Raw genomic sequence first — 21052 nt, 5'->3', positions numbered from 1 at the left:
GTGTGGGCAAGTGGGAGGAGGCATGGTTCCAGCCAAGCTCCCCAAGCCCTGTCTCTGTGCAAGCTGGCTGGCTAACATGGAGGGGTTTTTTTTTGCTTGCACGCTTGGTGGCACTCTTCCCCACCAGTTAAAGGGGCCTTCATGCTAACACTGCACCGAGGGGCACTGGAGGTCTCGAGTGTTGTAAACAGGGTATCTGGCGCCCCCTCCCGATTACTGCTCCATGAACTTTTCTGACCCAGCCGTCCATACCTGCAGTCTGATGTATTTCAGCATCCCCGAGTCCTTTTTCCCTTCCAGGTTGGCCTCTGAAACTCTCTTCTTCAGAGAAGGCGTCCGCAGGCATGACTTCTCTGAGCACTGCCAAGAACACAAGATACGTGATGAAGAGTGTTGCATTCTCTCAAAAGCCAGCAGGGATGTTTCCCCCCCAATTTTCCAAACGACCATTTTCATCTAATGGGAGGGACGACTTAGGCCTCTTTGTAGGCCCACACCTTCTGAAAGTGATAAAAACAGTTAATTTTGGAAGAAAGGGAGCTCAGAGACATTAGCTACAAACTCCTCTTTTACCATGACGGAAACTGGGGGCCAAGGAAGCGGAATAACTTGACCAAGTCACAAAGCTGGATGGGAGCAGAATTAAAAAAGGACAAGGCTCTCCTGACTTTCATTTCAGAGCTAGTTGTATTTTTTGAAACTGTTAAAAACATACAACTTTTAAAAAATGAAGTCAGTTAAAACCCACTCTAATAGCCCCTTTACAGGGCTGGATGTTACATGTTGGCTATTTGGTCATAGAAGAAAGAACGTATTTCCCAAAGGAGTGTTAGGAAGAAAAAGATAAAAGACTCATCAAGGAAGTACAAGTTCAGAGCACTTGTTATCTAGCCCCGAGTTATAAGGTAAAATGATTTCTTTAAAAAATGAAACTCATTTAAAAAACAAAAAACAAAATGATACTCGTCTATAGGAAGCAGCAGCTCTTTTTCCAAATTGTCTCCTGAACCAGGGTCCAGAATAAAACTGACTTCTGCATAAGCACTGAGAAGACAGGGTTTCTTCCTCCAACTCCTTAAATGCCAGGGATTGGAGGGGACGGAGCAGCTGGGAGAATGATGGGTCCTAATGGTGACAGGCTCTCGTTTATTTATCCGGAATCTTGATGGCTCCTAGTTACTCCAAGCTGTGCAAAGAGGGCATCCGTCCTTCTACACAGAATAAATGCTCATTTGTTTTCCCAGTTCCATGTCAATGAAACACTTTCTCCCTCAAAGCTGAGGAAAAAACGGAACTCCTTAAGAATTTTTGAACAGAGCTTCACAGTGTTATACATGGAGATATTGGGAAGAAAAAGGCAAATCTAAAAGTACACGAATGTTCCAAGAACGTCTTTCAAAACTCTGACAAAAAGACCCAAGACAATGCATCTCGTGTGTCACTGGTATGGAATGAACTTTTAGAATGAATCTACTTCGAAACAAATGAATCAGAGCTCTTGCTGTGTTTTCTAAAGACAAAATGTGGAGGCACATACTTGGGAACACGTATCATTTGAGGAGATAAATCCTGCATTGTATTTTTCCCCCTGTGAATGTGAAAACAATATTCAGCAAGATCCATGCCTGTTTTATAATTTGGAAACTGTTCTAAAATCATATGGCAATCATTTTCCATATAAACGTAGGGGTATATTCTTTTTTAAGTATATTCTTTTATATCTTTTAAAAAGTCAAGTTATTTTAAAAAGGGCATCTCTCATTTATTCTATTTATAAAACTATACGTGCAAATTGCAGAATGTCTGGAAAACACAGAAAAACTTGGAAGAAGAAAACAAAACTCCCTATAACCCTTAACCCAGTGATAGCCGTTACTTTTTTCCTTTCAGCCTTCTCTTCACTCCGTGCATCTTCGCACAATGGTGAGGGTGCCATGTAGGTGGCACACAATTTTAAACAACTCGTTTTATTAGGATCTTCTGGTATTTCCCCAGGTCATTAAATATGATTTTCAAAATAGGATTTAAAATGTGGTTTTCAAATTTTGTTAATATTTCACCCTTTCTCCTCTGGCTGGACATTTTGTCTTTTTCAGGGTTACTTTTGAACAATACTTCTTGGTTAAATTATAGGTTCTTTAATCAGGCAGATACCAGCTTAGAAGAAAAAGGGTGAACATTCATGTTTGCCTCTGACACTCTGGATTCTGTTTAATCCTGTTTACTAGGGACAGAAGGTATATGTCAAGCTTCTCAGATGTCAAATATCTAATATCCTTGCACGCTTCCCTAGGAAGCATGGTGTGTTCTGGTGCCTCATCATTGTGACGATGCTTGTTTTAGAGGGAAAGGAAGGGAATTAAAAGGGCTTTCACTCTAGGGTGATGGGCTAGTCGCCCTTCCTGAGTGACTTGTTGAGGCTTGGAAGGTAGGTATCAAGGGTGCATACGTGATGATGGGCACTTCGGTATACCGTGTGAAAGTTCTCACGTGCCACTGCTGGTGTTACCCCTAACTCAGGCTGACCAACCTATCATCAGTTGCTTTTTGGCTTTCATAACTTGATGTAAAACTTGGTTAGAGGACAGCTAATTGCCGGATGGAGCAGGAGGCTAGATCTGAAGGCATCTTTTGTTATTCACGGGAGAGTAAGAAATTTCGCTGGACCATGAGTTACCTATGCTGATTGGAATTACACATCAAGCTGGGACCTGTAAAGAATCCCAAGACTAGTAATCCAAGACCAAAAGACAGAATGTATCACCAATAGAGGATGGCATTCATTGTTGAGTCAATCTACCAGAGGGAGGTATGGTCAATGAGAGGCAGCTACATAGCCTCAAGATGTGGCAGGGATCTTGGGGCATGCTTGCTGTGGCATGGTGTAGATCTTGGACCACTGACATTTTCTTCTCTGTGTATGTCTTGGACACATAGTCACCATATTTGGCTTTGTGACTTCTCTCCTCATTCTGACCACTACTGATTATTTTGCAACGCAAAACCAGTCCTTTGACTGACCAGGGCTTTATCCCATGATGTTTGGATCACAAAGAGGAAGAGTGGAGCCCACCAAATTCCTGTCCTATGGTGATAAGGGACACAGAGTCTGATTCATGTGGTGATGGTTGCTGAGACTGGGCCATGATGATGCAACCTGGAGATTTTTAGGTCACATACAAGGTGAACAAAGCAGGAGGATCTGGCTGGGGGGCGGGGCAGAGATGAGGGAGTAGAAGGAGATGCAGAAAGAAGCAGAGATGAGAAACTATGCCCATTCTGATTTGGACAGCAGCTTTGGTTCTCATTCCTTTAAGGCTTGGCTCTTTCCTGGTCTGTCCCTGGTTTCATGAGATTCTGCTATGTCCTTTGAAGAAACTCTAATTACTTGAACAAGTTTCAATGGGTTTCTTGCAACAAAAGATTATTGACAAGAGAAGCATAATACTTAGTTATTTTAATTAAATTTTTTAAAAATTAATTTAATAACTCGAGAGTGTTTCTCAGGAGTTAAACAAATGCCAGGAACTGGGCTAACCTTTGGGGATGTACTGTGGAGCAAAACTCCCTTGGTGCTTGCCCTACTAGAGAACTTATCTTACCAGGAGAGATAGATAACGAACAAACAAACAAATGAAAAATCATGGTAAGCATAAAAGGAGACAAATGCCACGAATGAGGATGTACTGTGGAAATAATGTGGTATTTAAAACTTAAGAAAACTGGGGGTGCCTGGCTGGCTCAGTCAGTTAAGCTGTCTTCAGCTCAGGTCATGATCTCTGGGTCCTGGGATCAAGCCCCATGTCAGGCTCCCAGCTCAGCAGGGAGTCTGCTTCTCCCTCTGCCCCTTCCCCTGGTTTATGCTCTCGTGTGCTCTTTCTCTCTCTCTCTCAAATAAGTAAATAAAATCTTAGAAAACAAACAAACAAAAAGGAATAAAATTTAAGAAAACTGGAGTCAGCCTACTGAGCTCTCTGGGAAAGAGATCTTCCTGGAAACATATTTCATGCTGAGAGAAGTCTCATTATTTCCCCAAAGGTAACCTAGACCCTTGGGTCTCACACATCTTTGACATGTGATTTTGAACAGGGAGACATTCTAGCAGATGAAATCAAGACCTAGGGTCTGGTCTTGGTCTCACAACAGTGTTTTCCATAGCTTTGGAAAAATATGAGTCTTGCAGGAAATCAGTTGGCCTCTTGCCACCTGCATTGGCCCTCACAGAATTTACAGACCCTGTGCCCTTTCTTTTTCAGCATGTATCACCTTTTACCCTCCTATCCTTTTTGGCAGAAAGGAAAAAAAATTGTTTCATCTACTCCTTTTTTTCATCAGCAAGCACTAAGTGAGCATTTATTCTGTTTAGAATATAGCATTGGACAGGATACGTATATATAGGAAAAATCAAAGGATTCTTTGGTGAAGGTACTATATAGTTTATAAAAATGCCTCAAGCTCGGAAGTGCACTAAAACAGACGAACAGGATGCACAGAGTGTCTCTGAGCACTGAAATGTAGATTAGCCGCCTGATCAGAGTTGCGCGGGTTACAGGATGTGCTGGCTGCCACAGATATGTTCTGCCATAAAAACCAATTCAAAAGGAAACAGGAATGAAATATCAATTGCTCATAAGGCTCAATTTTAATCAGAATCACTGCTTTGATTCTTGACTTGCTGCCTACTCTATTTTCATTTCGGCCCTAGAAATGGGGGCATTGTTCATTATGTGACAGATTCAGCCCAGGAAATGGAAACGTCATGAGAGAACAAAAAAGAGCTTGCACAGGAGGCTGGCATTTTGAAAATAAAATGTTTATTGCAGCAGACTCAATACATTTTTTCAGCTCTTCACCTGCATGACTAATTTAAATACGTTAAGATTAGAGGACACTTAACTCTGGCTTTACTTTCTCTTTGCCTTTCTAAAATGTAAGCATGCCTAAGGTTGGCAAGCCTCTTCTGCTGCTTCCGGCCAGGGTCCTTGCTGGGCTAGGGGCAGAGGGCACTCATGAACTAGACAGCCCACTCGGCCGTTCAACATTTATTGTCCCTCCGCTCTAAGAGAGGAACTCTGGTAGGTATCGCATAGGAAACAGTGTGCAAGACTGCCAGTTTCCCAGAAGTTTATAATTAGGTGGCAGAGGAGAAATAGGGCTACAAGGGGCCCTATTCTGCAGGCAGAGCGATCATAAAAGGCTTAGCACTTGCCAGGATTCACAGGATAAAGACTATAATCCTCGCTACCGCCTGGGGGCCCTACGTGGTCTGGTCTCTATCTGCCTGCACGGCTCGCTCAACGGTCTCCTCTACTCCAGCCACGTCCTCCGTACTCAGCTCTTCTCTCAGGTTGGAAAATTCTGTATTCAGTTAACATCCATGCATCCTTCAGTCAAAACTCATTTGTCACTCTATGGGAGAGGCTGTCTGATTTCCCCCGACAAGTTCAAAGTCTCGCTCATAAGCTGTCTCAGCACAGTGTGTTTCTTCTTCCCTGCTCTTACTGCTATTGCAATTTTACAGCAATTTGAGGCATTTGATTAATGTCTGTCTCTCCAACCAGGTTGTGTGTATCATATGAAGACAGGCCCCCACGGGCCATACCTCTTGTGCCCATTATTATACTCAGCACATGGTATGGACACAGCATGTCCATAGGTTCTTTAAAAATTTGTTGAATATATACAAATGGATGGATGGATGGATGGATGGATGGACGGATGGATGGATGGATAGATGGACAGATGGATGGACGGACAGATGAATCAATGAACAAAGAATGAGAAAAGCACAAGTAAAATGCCACTGTAATTTAAAGGATGGAGGGAATGAAAATAACATCAATCATCCACCATTGTATGCACTGTGGTTAACACCGGCAAGATCATAAACGGTTTCAAGGAGGAGGTGGCATTTGAGTTGAATCTTGAAGGATGTTTGGGTTTGGCCCCATATGGATTACAGGTGAAGGTATAGTACAGTTGGAGCAGTAAGAAATCTCAGAGTATGTACAGTGAACAATGAACATTAATTTAGGTTGGTATATTTTTGCGACTTCCAACATACATGGTTTTCTCCTAAAAGTAAGGGAGATTTTAGATGAAGGAGAACTTACCTAAATAAGAATACATATACATATCTACATACATACATACGCCCATGAACATAGATGCATAGATTTTTATGTCATCATTGACGTTTCATGAATTTACCCACATTGATCTATTCCCCTATGATTTTCCCTCAGAATATGTGTAGTTCGAATACCATGAGATACAATAGAGTCTAGTTAAAAAGCTCTGGATTTGATATTCCATCTTCCTAAGTTAAAGTCTAGCTAAGTATGTTACAGATGTGAACTGTGACAATCCCACCCTCTGAGCCTCCACTTTTTCATTTGTAAAATGGGAAGTACAGTATCTCTGGCACAAGGTTTATAAGAATCAAAAAGCACTTGGTCAGTGATATATACCTGCGTTATAGCCTCACATATACGCTCTGAAAAAAATACTGAAAGATCATATCCCGGAAGGCAAACAGCACACTTAGGAGATGCATGAAATACAGATTTTTTTTCTTTAGGATCTCCGGGTATTATCCCAAACTTCTTCAAGAACTGTATTATAATTAAAAAAGATATTCCTTCGTGCGTGCTAAAGCCTTACAAATTGCTGCATGACTCAACTGTGAATTTTTTGTTATTGCTCATTTTCTCTAGTTGTTTGATTGGAATTTTAACACCCTCCCCCCACCCCGCCAAACCTGGCTTGCAAACTCCTTAGGGGAAGAATCCTCTAATACTACTTATTTATTTTTTATTCCTCCCAGAATATCTGGCCTCACATTGTGCCGACAGCAGGTGCACAATGAATGCTCACTGAAATGAATAGGTATTATATCAAAATCTCTTTGTAAAACCACTTGTGAGGAGCAGCTGCAAGGGCGGCCAGCAGCCCTGGGTCAGGCGTCTCGGCCATCACGCCTGTTCTGGGGCAGGTGGGTGACCCAGGGCTTTAACGGCAGGAGCACGGCAGCCCTGGTTACTGTCTTCAGCTCCTGCCAGCTCAGCTGTTCAGTGTACTTGTCAGGAAAGAGCAGCTGAATGCTTAGAAAATGGAAGAGTTTCTTAAAGGAGTTTCCTTTGGTCTGATTTGACCTAGATTACTCTATTATTTATCTGTGAACAGTTGGGCCATTTATCACTTTTCCTTAACAAGGAACTGATAAACTGTGTCAGTTTCCTATTACCACTGTAACAAACTACCACAAACTCCGTGGTGCTAAACAACACAAATATATTATCTTGCGGTTTTCGAGGTCAGATCTAAAATGGATTGGCAGGGCTGGGTTCCTTCCAGAGGCTCGAGGGAATCATCCATTTCTTCATCTTTTCCAGCTTCTAGGGGCTGCCCCAGCCCTGCATTGCTCTGACCTCTACTTCTGTGCCCCATCTCCTTTCTGACTCTGACTCTCTTACCTCCTTTTTCACTTATAAGGACCCATAGGAGGACAAGGAACCCACCTGGAAATTCAGGATAATTTCCTGAATTAAAAGATTCCTACCTTATTCCCATAGGCAAAATCCCTTTTGCCACGTAAGGTAACCTATTCACAGGTTCTAGAAATTAGAATGCAGACATCCTGGGGAGACATTATTCTCTCTACCACCATAACCTACTCATCATCACTACCCCTATGAATTCATATTCATTCAGAGAAATAAAACAAAACCTGGGAAAAGATTCCATGTGTGCTCATGGACACGAAGACAAAGCACCTGTCTTTCTTTGCTCACCTTCTTTGTTCGAAATCACACAGATCTGTAACCTGGTTTAGACACCTGCGGTGGCCTGAAATTTGCATTTCCAGAGAACAGATTGCTGGGACATCATCTTCCCTACCAGGGGCACAGGACCGGGTGGCGCTTCACTCACCTCTTTCTGTTTCTTGCCCCGGAGAACCACACTGCTGCTGCTGTTGCTCTCCCGGAGGGAGTCCACAGTGTCTCCGTAGAGCAGCTTGATGGCCCTGACCAGCCGGGCGCAGGAGCGGCTGTGGTGCAGGTAACAGTGAGGGTGGCAGTAGTCAACGTGGGTGCAGATGAAGCTCTGCTGATTGCACAGCAAGATCATGACCTGGAACACACACGCCCCCGAGACTCAACCGGGCAATCAGGGTTCAAAGCGCAGTGAGTCACTAAGTCCCGCAAGAAAGCGAAGGGTTACAAGTCTTTATGTACTTGGCTTCTTGGCTCTCTCCATTCCCACTTGATAGAAAGGGCTTTTTGAAACAAGAAAAGGTTAAGTGACCTCAAAAAACTTAAACCAGTTATTGTGGAGTGTACGATTTCCAAATAGTTTCAAATGAAGATTCTAAACTTAAACCACATTTTTTTGCAGCTCTTATGTTTTAGAAGGTGCCAGGTGAAAGAGCATCAACTGGCGAGAAATTCTGTGCCCAAGGATTTGGCTGGCCTTTGACAGCCGTCGGATGTCTAACTCTAGCCTACCCATGTGGAATTGAAAACACTTTTGCAGGACGCCTGGGTGGCTCAGTAGGTTAAGCGTCTGCCTTCAGCTTGGGTCATGGTCTCAGGGTCCTGGGATTGAATCCTGCATCGGGCTCCTTGCTCAGGAGGGAGCCTGCTTTTCCCTCCACCTCCCGCTCCCCCTGCTTGTGCTCATGTGCTCTCTCTCTGACAAATAAGTAAATAAAATCTTCAAACAAACAAACAAAGCATTTCTGCATCTTCTACCTTGGCTTATAACCGTCAACTGAGCCTGAACCTGACTACAGCGCTTCATTTCTTCTCTCTACAAATTAATTTTTCTCCAGCTTTTGGGCCAATCTGGCTCTTGGGGCTTGATCTGGCTCAAATCCTCATATCACCTAGCCTTCCCAAGTAGGATTCAAGAACTCCATTGAAAGGATATGGTTCTTTTAAGTTAAGGAATGAAGGCCTTTGAGTTTGTAACTTCTGAAGTTGCTTTCCTAAAAAGGCACTAGCACTCCAACGTCCACAAGGCTAGTCAAATATGCATAGAGTAATCTTCTGAATGTGTCCATCCTTCATGAAACCAGTTCCTACCCCAAAACCGAACCTGTGAGAAACTGTATGCCATATTGGATGGAGAACATAAAGTGAGTCTACGTAGACAGGGCCAATCAAACCTACTAGGTAGGGCTGCCACACATTTCCTCAGGAACGAGAGGCCCTGCTTACTCTGAGGAAAACAACAACAACAACAACCAACTCCATACCCCTGTCAAACTCGGATAACAATATCTCACACTCTTCAAAGTTATAAAAAAAAAAAAAAGGTTTTGTCTGAACAGAGTATCAGATCTCTCTCGAGATTCACTGACATCCCTGCTATTCCTATAGGTACTGGTATGAGGCAGGCACATATAAAAACTGTAAGGTTTCCCTTGTTATTCTCAAATCTGGCTACTAAAGAGAAATACCAAGAAAGCTTAGCAACAACAACCCAAACCAAATAAACACGCAAATGACCATATGACTGGACTTCGGTTTAGAAGATTCTGATTTAGTTCAGTATCTGGGGTAGAGGTGACCTAGAAATCTGGAATTTTAACATTATGCTCAGGGATGTCTTTTTGGTAGATGTATTTCAAAGTTGCTCTCCGGATCCCACCTTCTGGTATTAATGCCTTTGTGAAACCACCTCCTGTTGGTTGGGCTGGCCTAGTGACTTGCTTCTAACAGAATGCAGCAAAGGCGAGGAGATGTCACTTCTGTGATCAGATTGCATGCGACAGTAACTTCTCTCCTGTAACCAGACTCTTCTTTATTGGCTTTGACAAAGCAAGGTGCCATGTTGGAAAGGTTCATATAGCAAGGAAATGAGGGTGGCCTCTGATCATCAGCCAGCTAGGAATTGAGGCCTTCTGTCTAACAGTTCTTGAGTAACTGAAATTCTACTAAACAATCCCATGAGCTTAGAAGCAAATTCTTTCCCTATCAGACCATCAGATAAGACCCCAGTCCTGGCCAGTACTTTGATCACTATCTTGTGAGAGAGCTGGAAGCAGAGGACCTCGCTAAACTGTGCCAGGATTCCTGACCCATAGAAACTGTAAGCTAATACATGTGTGTTGTTTAACATACACACATCTATATTAACATATATATTTGAATACATATATTTGAATGCATAAGATTGCATTCAACACAGTGAGGTAGTCAGGACCTGAAAGACAAGATGTGGAGAGAAAGGGCATTGAGCGCAGTGAGCACAGTGTGAGCACAGGCTACAGTTCTCCTTCAGGCAGAAGTGGCCAAGGGGGCAGGCAAAGCTTTAGGCAATTTCATGAGAACTGGAAGATAAAAACTGGAGTTCAGAATTGCTAGTGGGAAGAAGAATTGAGTGGACAGTAGAGAAGGGCGGTTTGGAGAAATGAGACTTGACACTTGCCTTCTAGACATTTGTTGATTGAGTAGCTAAGAAGCCAAGCAGAAACCAGCTGACAAGCAGAATGGAGATTTTGACAGTTTCACTGCGATGGGGAAGCAAAATTGGAGTTTCTGACCCATCAAGACTGGGGGCACACCCCAGACTGTGACTGGGAACCCTGGAGTGCTTCATACTAGAGGTGTGTGTTGGGAGGGTGGGCGGTGGGGGTGGGGGATAGCAATACTACACGTCAAGTCAGCTTCATCCTTGATAGGACTGAGGTGATCTATACCGTCTGCCAAAGTATAGGGTGAATCTTCCCTGGAGGGAGATAGCACCACTGGGAGCCTCTATAATCCTACAGTTTTGTTTTGTTTTTTAATTAGTAGACTTTGTTTTAGATTCACAGCAGAATTGAGCAGAGTGTACAGGGAGCTCCCAAACACCCCGTGCCTCCACACATGCACAGAGGCCTTCGTGATCAACATCTCCCAGCAGAGTGGTACGTTTATTATAATTAATGAATCTACACTGGCACGTCCCTATCATCCAAAGTGCTTAGTTTACATGAGGGTTCGCTCTTGGTGTTGTACAGTCTATGGGTTTGGACGGATGTCCAATGGCATGTCTCCATCACTGTGCTTCTCTAATTCTTCACCCGCCATATCTGGTAGTCAATGAAATCACTACCATAGTAAGGAACAGCCTAAGAGAAGATAATAGCTTCATATACTGGATTAATCAGTCATGGATTTTAAGTGTGTGTGATCAAAATGAAAATTAAAAAATATTTTAACTGAGTGATAATGAACATATGATGTATCAAATGCGTGATGCAGCTAAAGCTGTTCCTGGGGGAACATCTATAGTTTTAAATGAATAGGTTAGCAAAGCGGTTGGAGATCAATTATCTAAGTATCTATATCAAGAAATTAGGGAAAGAACACATGTTAAACTCAAAGAAAATAGAAGGAATTAATAAAGGTAATAGAAGAAATTAATGAAACAAAAATCAAACATTCCCCGAAGGACAAAACCAAAAGCTGATTCTCTGGTTAATAAAACTGACATACTTCTGGCAAGACTGATTAAAAAAAAGAAAGAAAGAAAAGATAAAACCTACCAATACCAGAAACAATAAGGGTACATCACTGTAGACCCTACGGAGTTTAAAAGGATTTTAAGAGAAAGTTCTAAACACCTTTTCTGCTAATAAATACAAATATTTGGATTAAATTAACAAATTCCTAGGGGGAAAAAATAAATGTGCTCAAACTGCTTCCAGAAGAAATAGAAAATCTGAATGGTCTGAATCATATTACATAAGTTGAATTTGTAATTAAAAACCTTCCTACAAAGAAATGTTTAAATCTAGGTTTCTACTTAAAGAAATACACAAATACTTCAAGAAAAAAATAAAAAGCATTACTGAAGGAAATTTAAGAGGTGGGACATAAATTAATAGAGGAATAGACCACTTTATACATTAGAAGACTCAATATAATAAAGATTTCACTTCCTCAATATTAGATGATGTTTATATTCAGTATAAGCTAAGTTGAAAGCTTTTTTAAATAGAAATTAATAGGTGAGGGGCACCTGGGTGACTCAGTCGGTTAAGCGTCCGACTCAATTTTGGATCAGGTCATGATCTCAGGGTTGTGAGATCGAACCCTGCATTTGGCTCCATGCTGAATGTGGAGCTTGCTTAAGATTCTCTCTCTGATCCCTCTACTCCTCCCCTCCTGGGCACTTGTGCTCTCTCTCTTAAAAAAAAAAAAAAATTAACAAGTGATTTTAAATGGAAGTGAATGTAGCCAAGAATAGACCAAGCCGCCTTGAGGAAGAACAAAGTTGGAGGATTTACCTTTATATGAACCAAACAAACCATAACACAGCACAGTATATCATACGACATCAATTACATGCACTTCCAAAACAGACAAAACTAATCTATGGTGTTAGAAGTTAGGACGGGTGGTTACTGTTAGGGGAGGGCTGTGACTGGTAGAGGGCATGTGTAGGGCTTCTGAGGTATGAAAACGTTCTTGACCTGCTGGTGGTTACCCAGATTGTCACTTTGTGAAAACTTATTGAGCTGTACACATAGGTTTTCTATGCTTCTCAAGATGTAGGTTGGACTTCACTAAAGAGTTTACTTTAAAAACAGTCAGCCAGTTGTGAAGACACAGCACTGTGAACTCTGTGGAGCGTTACGTACCAGCCAGCCCTTATCTGGCCCCACCAGGAAGTCAGGTGGAAATCAGAGGAGATGGTACAGAACATACCTAAGACCAATAACAGCACAGGCAGTTGTGGGTCTGATGTCATACTTCCTTAACTTTCTCATTCTCTCCTCATGCTCAGCTCAAACCCCGAACTCTAATCCATGCCCAAAGTTTCCCTGAAATCGCTCCTGCCCATGACCTCTGAAGAGCCCTTTGAAGTGTAACCTTTGCCATCTTAGGATCTCTATGTTCTGGTTTACAATTAGATCTATACAGACACAAGCCCGACACCATGACCTTGCTCTTGGCATTTGTGGTAACCTGTAGAAACTGATGGTGATGCTTCATCTGTGGTACCCAGGCTGTCTTGGTCACCAACCTGACCGGGTCCCTTAGGGTTTTCCCTGGCTTACGCTGGCCTACAAGCCAGCCATAACAAAGGAACTTTGGTTTTAGTTAAGCTTAAACTGAATACGATCCAACAGATTACCAATCCTGGTGAGAATTCTGAGGTTTAGCTGAAATAGAAGCCCATGGTTTTTCTTAGAGACTAAACTGAATTGATGGTTTTCATATACTCTTTTGTCCTCACTCCATAGATCTTTCTCAATGCCAAAAAAAATGGATCTCAGGTCTCTTTCTGAGATTCCTACTTACATGAAGCCATGACATGCTCCTGTGGTAATTTTCTTCTGTGCCAGCAGTACTCATTCCCTCTGGCTCGATGCTGGGCTCACTTGCACTCCAAGGACTCCCTTCTTCAAAAGAAAAATGCCGAGAGAGGTTATATTGTTCAGTCTCCCTGGAGAGCATGTTGATACGGTAGAGTGGTCCATGCTTTTGAATCCTAGGGCAGACTACCATGGCCCAGTGGGTTAACAGGGCACAGCACTGACTTTAGTGGAGGAATGTCAAGAGGAGCTGTTCCCCTCACCACCAGCTGAACAGACAATTGCAAAGACATTTTTGATCTCTGTTATGGTGGCTTCCATTTTGAGACATGGGAGCAGAGAAGAAACAGAGTCAAGTCCTTGAATTGCTGAGATGAGCAAGTTATCGATTGAGTGTGCCCAAATCCACTCCAGACTGCCCAGACCTTGCAGGTGTAAGTAGAGACACCAAGCAACCTGCAGGGGCCATGAGCGTGCTGCTGCCTTCTCTGCCCTGCGACTATGACTAGAACCACACTCTCAACACCCTCTGACTTTGCTGTCCGAGCTGTCTCTAGAATGGGTGGTGCCTCACAAAAACCCAAAAAACCCCAAACCCCCCCAAAACAAAACAAAAAACCCAAAACCAAAACAAACAAAGCAAAACAAAAAAAAAACCACAACCAAAACCAGAAAAACACCCCCCAAAATCTAAGGGAATTTATAAGCAATGGTGGTCAATCATGAACAGCCCTTTTGTCCAAACTCTTCTCTGTGGAAAAGTCTGGGGACATCTCTCTCAGGAATTTACTACATTTGCCCTCAAATCTAAAAGCTTTCCTGGGTCATATCTATGACAAAACCATGCCTTTGGGCTGCCTATTTTGATTCAACGTGTTGGGCTACATTAATCAATTCAAATAATTAATTGAAATATTTCCTCCCCAAACTAACTGATGACATTCTTATAACTTCAGACCTGTAATAAACGAAGTCACAGGTGTTTTGTTTTTTTTCTATTGTCTCCTTAAAAAATAAGCTGAATCTTAACTAATGCATCAATTGGTTATTTTCAAAGGTGCGGGTGGGTAGGTATAGAAATACTTCCTATTTTAGACCCGCTTTGATTAGGTACACTCAGCTTCGATTGCAGTGGACTTGATCGATAACTCATCCACATTTACTGACTTCTGAAACCACTTGCCTAGAAAGGAGAGCTTTCTATTTGCTCCTCATACGGGCCTGAATGGCAAAGAAAATGTACTTTAACTTTAACCTGACAGCTAAATTCCAGACAGCTGGCGAGTCCCACCCGCACACTTGCGATCTCTTTCTCTTGCTAGTGAGATGACCGTCAGGCTCGCTGGACTAACACGTTCTGGGATTGAAGAGTCTCTGTGGATCCTGAAGGGACAGCCTTCACCTCGAACGCTCTGAATGTATACAGAGCTCACGCCCAGGTGCTTCACATACTTCCTAACCATCCCTAACTTCACCCGTAGAGCATCCCTTCGAGTAGGCGAGGAGGACAGAATTATTCCCACTGAAGAGTTGGAGGAAACAAACCCCTGAGGCATTAACTGACTCGGTGACGGTCACTGTCAGGTCTCGCAATCTCTCCTCACTGAGAGTTTTGTTCTTTTTACTGTGAAATGGAGACTTTAAAGCACAGGGGACCTTTAGCTAGCTGCCCCCAAGGGAATTTCTACAGTTTGCTTTCAAGGTCCTCATCAGAAGAATGGAGGCACAAACTTCTGGATTTCAAAAAACTGTCCTGCTGTTTAAACGGTCTCTTTCCCTGATGTAAACTCTCTCTCACTGCTCCAACTGTGGCCCCTGAACCAGCAGCTTCAGCTTCACCGGAAAACTTGTGAGAGGCTCCCACCCCAGACCTGCCGAATTAGAACGTGCCTCTTGATGAGACTTGCAGACCACCTGCGTGCAGGTGAAGGTTGGAGCAGCCCTGCTCTCAAGGGCGGTACGGGTTTCAGACTGAGTGTGTGGTCTAGCCTGTGGCTCAGCTCTCCATCTCCTGATGTGTCAGAGAATGGGCTTCAGCTGTTTCAGGATTCGGGCCCTGTCTTCCTACCCCCCACGTCCCTGCGCACCCCACTCCTCTATGTTACCTAGGTCAGTGACAGTGTCCCTGCTCTGGGACAGCTGCAGCTCCTCAGCCTCGGACTCTGAGTCCTGCCGTGGTAACTTGCTCTTTAAGCTGCCGACCCGGCGAATGCTGGACAAGGAACCCCCCTTCTTCACCTGGAAACTGCGGGTTCCTTTAATCTGGAGCAGGCGGGAACCTCCTATCCTGATCTTCCTGCTGAGAACTGTATTGAAAGAATAAAATAGGGCTTTTTCCCCCTTAGTCTTCCCCAGCCAGTGTTAGATCCAAGCTCTCCCCAACCTGTCCCTGAACAGCCTCCTCTCTGTTGGCGGGGACGAGCAGCATGTCTGGAAGGAGCGTCTCCCCAGCCCCCAGTCAGGCAGCTCTGTTAGGCAGGCAGGAGGCTGGGTCCACCAGGAAGGGCTGGTGCAGCTTCTTTCTTGGACACATAGCTCATCAGTGCTGGGAACGGCCTGCTCTCTCTCTGGCCCAGGGTTCACAAGCATGAGTGTGCCCTTGCAGCGGCATGACCTCGGACCGTCAGTACATTCCGACAACATCATCACTTGATTCAACAGAACCACAAACCATTTGTTTTTGTCTTTCTTTTGAAATGGGACTTGCAGAGTTATGTGAGTTATGCAAACCCCTTCATGTAAACCCCTTCATTTTGGAATACCTCATTAAGAAATAAAAACAAGAGGCGCTTCTCTCTCCAACAGTCAGCAGTAGGTTCCGCTCAGCTCCTCAGCAATGGCACTAAAGGGTCTGTTTTCACTGGTGTGCTTTGGGTGAGCATGAGTGTGAAATAGTTCCATTCTCAATGCACCTAGTGATGTCACAGCCTCCTTCTTTCAGGCAAAAGGCTGGGTGGGATGGGAGTCCAAATGTTGCAACACCCTGAGCCAACCTTACAGTCTATATGTACCATGAAGAACATGCATTATTCATCTTTAGTGTTCTGGAAAAAACAGTCATCAGTGAGGAAAATAAAAGGGTAAAAGAAACACGTTTAAACTTGAAACCTACTTTTTTTTTTTTTTTAACCAAAAGCATCTTTATTTCCCATAGTCATTTATACTTCTACATCCTCTTCCTTTGGAGATCTGGTGTTGTCACACATGGATTCGATAAGGGCAGGATAAAGAAAGTTTGCAGAGCTTAGTCATTATCAAGAAGGGGCCATTATTTTTCTAAGATTTTCTTCTTACCGGAACAAGATTTCTTATGAATTATTGAAGGCCTGGATATTAATATTTGTAACAGTTCCAATCAGGAAGATAGCATTTTAGTCTTCGGTCGCTCGCTCACAGGAAAATGAGCATGTGACCGTGAGAGGTGGTACAGAGCTACAAGACGGTAATTAAATGTATATGTTAATGCCGTATAAAGGAGCCCAGAAGATTCCTGTTGAGTCATGTGCAATGCTTAATCTCTGATTTACTTTTGTGATTGAGAAAGATTAAAATCATCACCACGGAGCTGGTGAAGGCCGTGTGGAGCCCCCTGAACACATCTGCACAGAAATTTTACACCTGGATAGAACTTCTTGCAGCCCAGCCAGATAAATTCCACAAAGAGCATAGACTATCATGCTCCATTTCAATTATAGCACAAAATCCATCCGCTGCATTTTTCCATATTATTTTTAGGCTTAATTGAGGCTTTAATGACCTACCTGAAATACATGTGAAATAGAATATTATCATTTTTTAATGAGTACTAATACAACTTCATATCAAGATAGATTGGGAAGTAGAAAAAAAGTTTAGAGAGGTTTTTTTTCCTTTTTTTTTTTTTTAAACAGAGACACTCTCTTGCATTCTTTGCCTGATTTCATGATACTTTTTACCATATAAATTTGGGAAAATAACCCCAAATTAATGTGACCTAAAAGAAATTCAATTTTGAGAACCTATTCTACTACCAAAGATAATTGGATATATCCTGTAGGACTAAAAATCAGTGTTCAGAATTATGGCACTGATTATTTACAAAGGACACTGCAGTTAGAATTCAGATTTGATTTTGTACCTGAAAACCATTAACTGAACTCATACAGCATTGAGTGTCAACCTTTACCTCCATGAAAACATGAAATACAAAAAGTGAATATAATATGAAAGTGAAACAAATACAACTAAATTGGATAAAACATCTTTTTTCCTTTTTTCTCACCTCACATTGTTTCCATTAACAAGTCCTTCTCGAAATTTCCTAGGATTTTGAAAGTCGCATTACTTATTCCTGGGACTAATGTTAACTGCCTCAATGTGTTTGCTTACTCCCACTCCCACAGCTTGACTCATCTTTTCAATACATAAATCATAAATACATATATTATCTCACCTTTCTGGTCAAAACCTGTCAACCACACTCAGACACACTTACACAGAATTAAATTTCTAACCACATCTACAGATCCTATTTAATATGCCCTTTGCCTACCTATCTGACCCCATTTCCTGCCCATCTTCCACCAAGTCATTCCGTTGCCACCATGTTGGTCTCTTTGCCCTTCTTCAAATGTTCCATGTTCATTCCTGCCTCAGAGCTGAGTTCTCACTGTTGTGTCTGCTTGGAAGACTCCTCCCTCAACAATCTGCATGCCTGGCTCCTTCACATCATCTAGGTCTCTGCTCACTGCCACCTATGGGTTCCTTCTCTGACTACATCTCTCCCACTCCAGGTCATGACCAATTCTCTGACCTTCATGTGTTTTACTTTGTATCATTTGTCTTTATTTGAAAGTCTAGTCTTTGATGCTATTCACTAACATGGACTCTTAGCTAATAAAAACTAAAATATATGTGGGAAATGTTTCTTCCTGTTCATTGCTGTATTCTGGGAACCTGGAATAGTGCCTGACATATAGCAGGTGCTCAATAGATGATTGTTGAATAATCAGACGCATCTTGGTGTCGTATTTTGGAATACCAATCTTCGTTTGTTTTCGGAATGTGGGTAAAATGATGTGGCAGACCTTGCTTGGGGATTTTAGGCAGACATTTTTAGTTTAAGGATTATTTCACATTTGTTTTCCCCAGTAGAATCTGAATTGTCCTCAGGTTGTTTATTTCAAGAGCAACATCTTTAGCTTTTATGAAAACAGATGGTATAAAATTTTAAGTAAAAGTTTAGTAATCTAATTTAACAGAGTCCCCCTGGCTTTAGCAGCTGGTATCAACTTATCAAAGGATTAAGGAATATGGAGGAATCTTCAAGAAGATTTTGGCCAACCAGTGAAGGACATTTTATGAATATGTTCTCATTTTATTTATAGTTTCAGCTTTCTGTTCATTTATTAACCAACTTTCAAATATTAACATAGCTGTTCTATGAGGAGAAAAAATACTAAGCATTTGTGGTTTTGAACATCAAAGGAAATTTACATAAATGATAATCATGAAATTAAAATGTTCTTAAAAATTGATCTGATGTTTTATTTTTTTAAACAGTGTTGGATTTCCTCTGTTTCAAGTTTAATCATGTCTGTATTAGGAATTTTTATTTCAGCTTCTTTAAACAATACTTAGCATAATAACTTTGAATAGGCAAAAAAAAAAAAAATCCCCTTGAGATATGTTTAAAAATGTGAGTTTTTCATCATATGCAGTTAGCATTATCCGAAAAAGTAATAGTTGTAAAAATATCAACTTGATACTTCTTCATGCCCAGAAATTGCTAAGACTTGGCTAATAAATTGTTGTTTTACCATAAATTCAATACAATAGAATGATTATTTGCATTTTAAAAATGTCATGACAATAATCTGACCTTAAAATATTAAAAATTTTTTCCAGTGTACATCCATTCCTTAGAAGATTTTAAAGATTTTCTATTTTCTCAATCTAGGGCTATTCCTTCCTGGAGTCATTCATTCCTTCAGTTATCCAACATTAACTGTCATTTTCTATAGGATACCAGAAAATACATAAATGCATAAAATCATCTTTGATTCTTAACAAACGTACTGATATTCTTATAATCAAAATTCATTAGAAAAACATTGAAGGGAAGTGGAATTTAAGAACTAGCAAAATCTGATAGAGAAATTAACAGTTAAAGGAGCCCTTGAAAGCAACTTAAAGCTTGGTAAAATCTTTAGTTTATATTTAGAATTTTCCGCGTCGGTTCTAGTCTATAGGCTCGTGATATAAACAAGAAACAACAACTATTTATTTTCCACCAGTTTTGTACCAGGTACTGTGCTTATGCTGGGCTCGCATCGTTCTCATTGAAAGCTTTCAATATCACGATGCTGTAGGTGTCATCAAACTAATTTTAAAGAGGAGAAAACCATGGCTTGGAAGGTAAGTGACTTGGACAAGGTCATACGACTGGTTGTTACATCTTACCATTATAAGATGTAGTTTTTTTCACATTTTAACACATCTGAACTTGAGATTTGTCTTACAACTGATGCCACCCTAGGATCAGTAGTGCCAGGGAGCAGTTGTGACACAGTTGTTATTGCTTCTGTCCACGTGAGCATTTAAAGCACCAGCAACAAAATGTAAAGGATGGTGTCAGTGTCTTTTAGCTCCAAGGAGCCAAATGGGAGTTGGGTGAGGGAGGGTGGGGGGTGCTAAGTCAGATGTGTTTGGACACCTTCCAGAAGCACGTAGTGAGTATGAGAGTAGGCTAGCTTCATACAAGTGCAGGCTGGGTTACGTACGTAACACCAACAGCTTTACCTCTTTTACAGATTCGTTTCAGAAATGACATAGTACTAACAGTCTAATGACACAGAGGACATTATCCTAGAGAAAAACATGGACACTGACAATGCTGAGTTGAAAACGATTAAGAAATTTGAACCTAGAATTGAAGATCGTTTAGAAAAACTTCAACAAGTTTATTCTATTGATATGTTCCCCCCCTTTTTTTCTGCACAAGGATGATATGTATCGATAATTAAAAATCTGCATCTAATTAAGTCTGAAAGTCCTCTTTCAGTAAGAATGAAACAGACTAAATGGTAACAAAGTATTGCATACGGGCTGAATGGGAAGTATTTTTTCTTTCTTACTGGTACATGAAATAAGGGTTCATCAGACAAGCAACGGATGGCATCAGTGGGATATGGGGAGTTGCTGAACTGGAAGTACAACCCGAAACTTCTCAGACTGTCACGTCCAGCTCCTAACTAGCATGGTTTCCTACCTCGTTAAGTGGACACAGTACTGTATGTAGCCAACAGTTTTGGACTTCTTTGGGCATACAATTCTGTAGTGTGGACCCCAGGCCAAATATCCTATGAGAAACACTGAAACGTGAAAAGAATTTTTGCTTTTCCATACCTTTCTTCTCCTCGGCCCCCGTATCTGATTTGAGGGTGTGGCTACTACTGTGGAGGGAATCTTTTGAGTCTTCATTTTCATCCAGGACCCCAGCAAAGCTGATCTTCCTCTCATATCTGTGCCGGTCCAACTCAGGATCCAAACGAAGTCTGCAGCTCTCCAAGTCCTGCAATGTCAGCGAGGAAGGAGTACGTGAACGCTCACATCTCCTCAGCACTGCATCGGTCTTGCAGCAAACCTCCCTCCATTTTGAATTGCACCCAGCTGAATTTGCACAGAGCCAAATTCCTCTTTCTCTACTGTCAATTTCAGATTGTGGCCATTAAAGACGTTTCTTGAATTAAAGAAAAAAAT

At 41.8% G+C, this 21052-nt stretch overlaps 1 protein-coding gene across 1 annotated transcript in view; it reads right to left on the bottom strand.

Moving 5' to 3' along the window:
* UNC80 (unc-80 subunit of NALCN channel complex) overlaps nt 1–21052 on the bottom strand; it is a 211302-nt gene that overhangs the window by 86097 nt on the left and 104153 nt on the right. Inside the window, exons 26-30 of the mRNA XM_087857241.1 lie at nt 20699–20864; nt 15418–15618; nt 13299–13399; nt 7933–8133; nt 253–360 (exon numbers count right to left, since the gene is read on the bottom strand). Of these exons, the coding sequence (XP_087713367.1) occupies nt 253–360; nt 7933–8133; nt 13299–13399; nt 15418–15618; nt 20699–20864 (777 nt within the window). The remainder of the gene's footprint in view (nt 1–252; nt 361–7932; nt 8134–13298; nt 13400–15417; nt 15619–20698; nt 20865–21052) is intronic.

Source organism: Ursus americanus, chromosome 1, assembly GCF_024610735.1.
Source record: "Ursus americanus isolate L20-20 chromosome 1, mUrsAme1.1.p, whole genome shotgun sequence".
NCBI lineage: Eukaryota > Metazoa > Chordata > Mammalia > Carnivora > Ursidae > Ursus > Ursus americanus.
This window is presented reverse-complemented; position numbering and strand designations above follow the sequence as displayed.